The sequence below is a fragment of the Myotis davidii genome, unplaced genomic scaffold (genome assembly GCF_000327345.1).
Source record: "Myotis davidii unplaced genomic scaffold, ASM32734v1 scaffold1047, whole genome shotgun sequence".
Taxonomy (NCBI): domain Eukaryota; kingdom Metazoa; phylum Chordata; class Mammalia; order Chiroptera; family Vespertilionidae; genus Myotis; species Myotis davidii.
Window position 1 is genome coordinate 275,295 of NW_006298367.1, and position 1,240 is coordinate 276,534.

Here is a 1,240-nt window from a genome sequence, read left to right on the forward strand (position 1 = left end):
GAGCCTGAAGGTAGGAGCGGCAGCCCAGGCAGGAGGACGAGGAGGAGGAGGAGCCGTCGCAGGATGAAGGATCGGACTCAGGAGCTGCGGAGTGTGAGCTTGGGGGTGGGGAAAATGGGGGGAGGGACCCCAATATTTGGGGAGCGCGTGGGGGTGGAGTGGGGCAGGTGCTGGGTTGTGGGGGCAAATTATGAGACCGGAGGTGGGTGGCAGGGGCACCACAATTTCTGGCCGCACCTGATGTTCCCCGGTGAACCTGCATTTTGGGGACAGTGGCTGGGAGGTGTTGGGGGCCGGAGAGACGCCGGGGGGCCGGAGAGGCTCCAGGGCCTTGGACACCCTACATTCCCAGGGGGGCCCTGGTCTAACCTGGCATGGGGAGAGTGAATGCCAGGAGGGAACTGGAGGGTGCTGTCCGCCCGGCAGCGGATTTCGGGATTGGAAGGATGGGCTGCTACTGGGCCAGGCTGAGTCCAGCAGGACCAGACATGGGGGTGCTCTGGGGAAGGACACAGGTTGGGACCGAGGTGCCCACACCTGGCCGTGAATGAAGTGTGTGTGTGAGTGTGTGCGTGCGTGAGTGCGTGCGCACGTGCGTGTTGCTCCACGGGAAGGGGGCACCTCAGGCACCGAGGGAAGGGGCGGCCTCAGGAGACAGCCAAAGGGCCGGGCCTGAGCCGGGGTGACCCCGGAGGTTGGAGGTGGGGTTGCAGAGGAAAAGGAGGAGGTTCCAGGCCAGGCCGGCGGAACTGGGCTGTCTGACATGGACTGTGCTCTGCTGGGGAGCTGCCCCTGAAAGCCGGGCAGGCGGCCGTGGCCAGGTCTGCAGGCCTGAGAGGCCAGGCCCCGGGAGTCTGGCCCGGCTGGGAGTTGTGCTTGGGGGGCTGGTGTCTGGAGTGAGAGCTGCCGATTGGAGGGGCTGGGGAGAGGGACCTGGATGAGCCTGGTGTCGTGGGGAGGAGGCTGGGGGATGTGGAGAGGTGACCCAGGGCTCCAGGAGGCAGAGCTGACCTGCTGTGGCCCCAGGTCTTGTGGTGAATAATGCACCCGCCCCAGCTCCTTTACTCCGTTTGAGGGTCAGGGAAACCAGGGCTCAGAGATGGGCAGGGACTTGCCCAAGGTCACCAAGCAAGTGAGGGGAGGATCAGCCGGAATGTGGGTTCCTGTTTGCCAGGTTGACACAGGACTCTGCTCTTTTGGCCTTTGAAACAGAGTCTCAACATGAGGTGGGGGGTGGGGG

The 1,240-nt window shown here is 64.8% G+C and overlaps 1 protein-coding gene across 1 annotated transcript in view; it reads left to right on the top strand.

The window, feature by feature from the left end:
- The first annotated feature begins 6 nt into the window (after positions 1 to 6).
- The window catches only part of STX1B (syntaxin 1B), a 22,039-nt gene continuing 20,805 nt past the window's right edge, over positions 7 to 1,240 (top strand). The window contains exon 1 of the mRNA XM_006774075.2: positions 7 to 93. Within this exon, the coding sequence (XP_006774138.1) occupies positions 64 to 93 (30 nt within the window). The 5' untranslated portion in view covers positions 7 to 63. The remainder of the gene's footprint in view (positions 94 to 1,240) is intronic.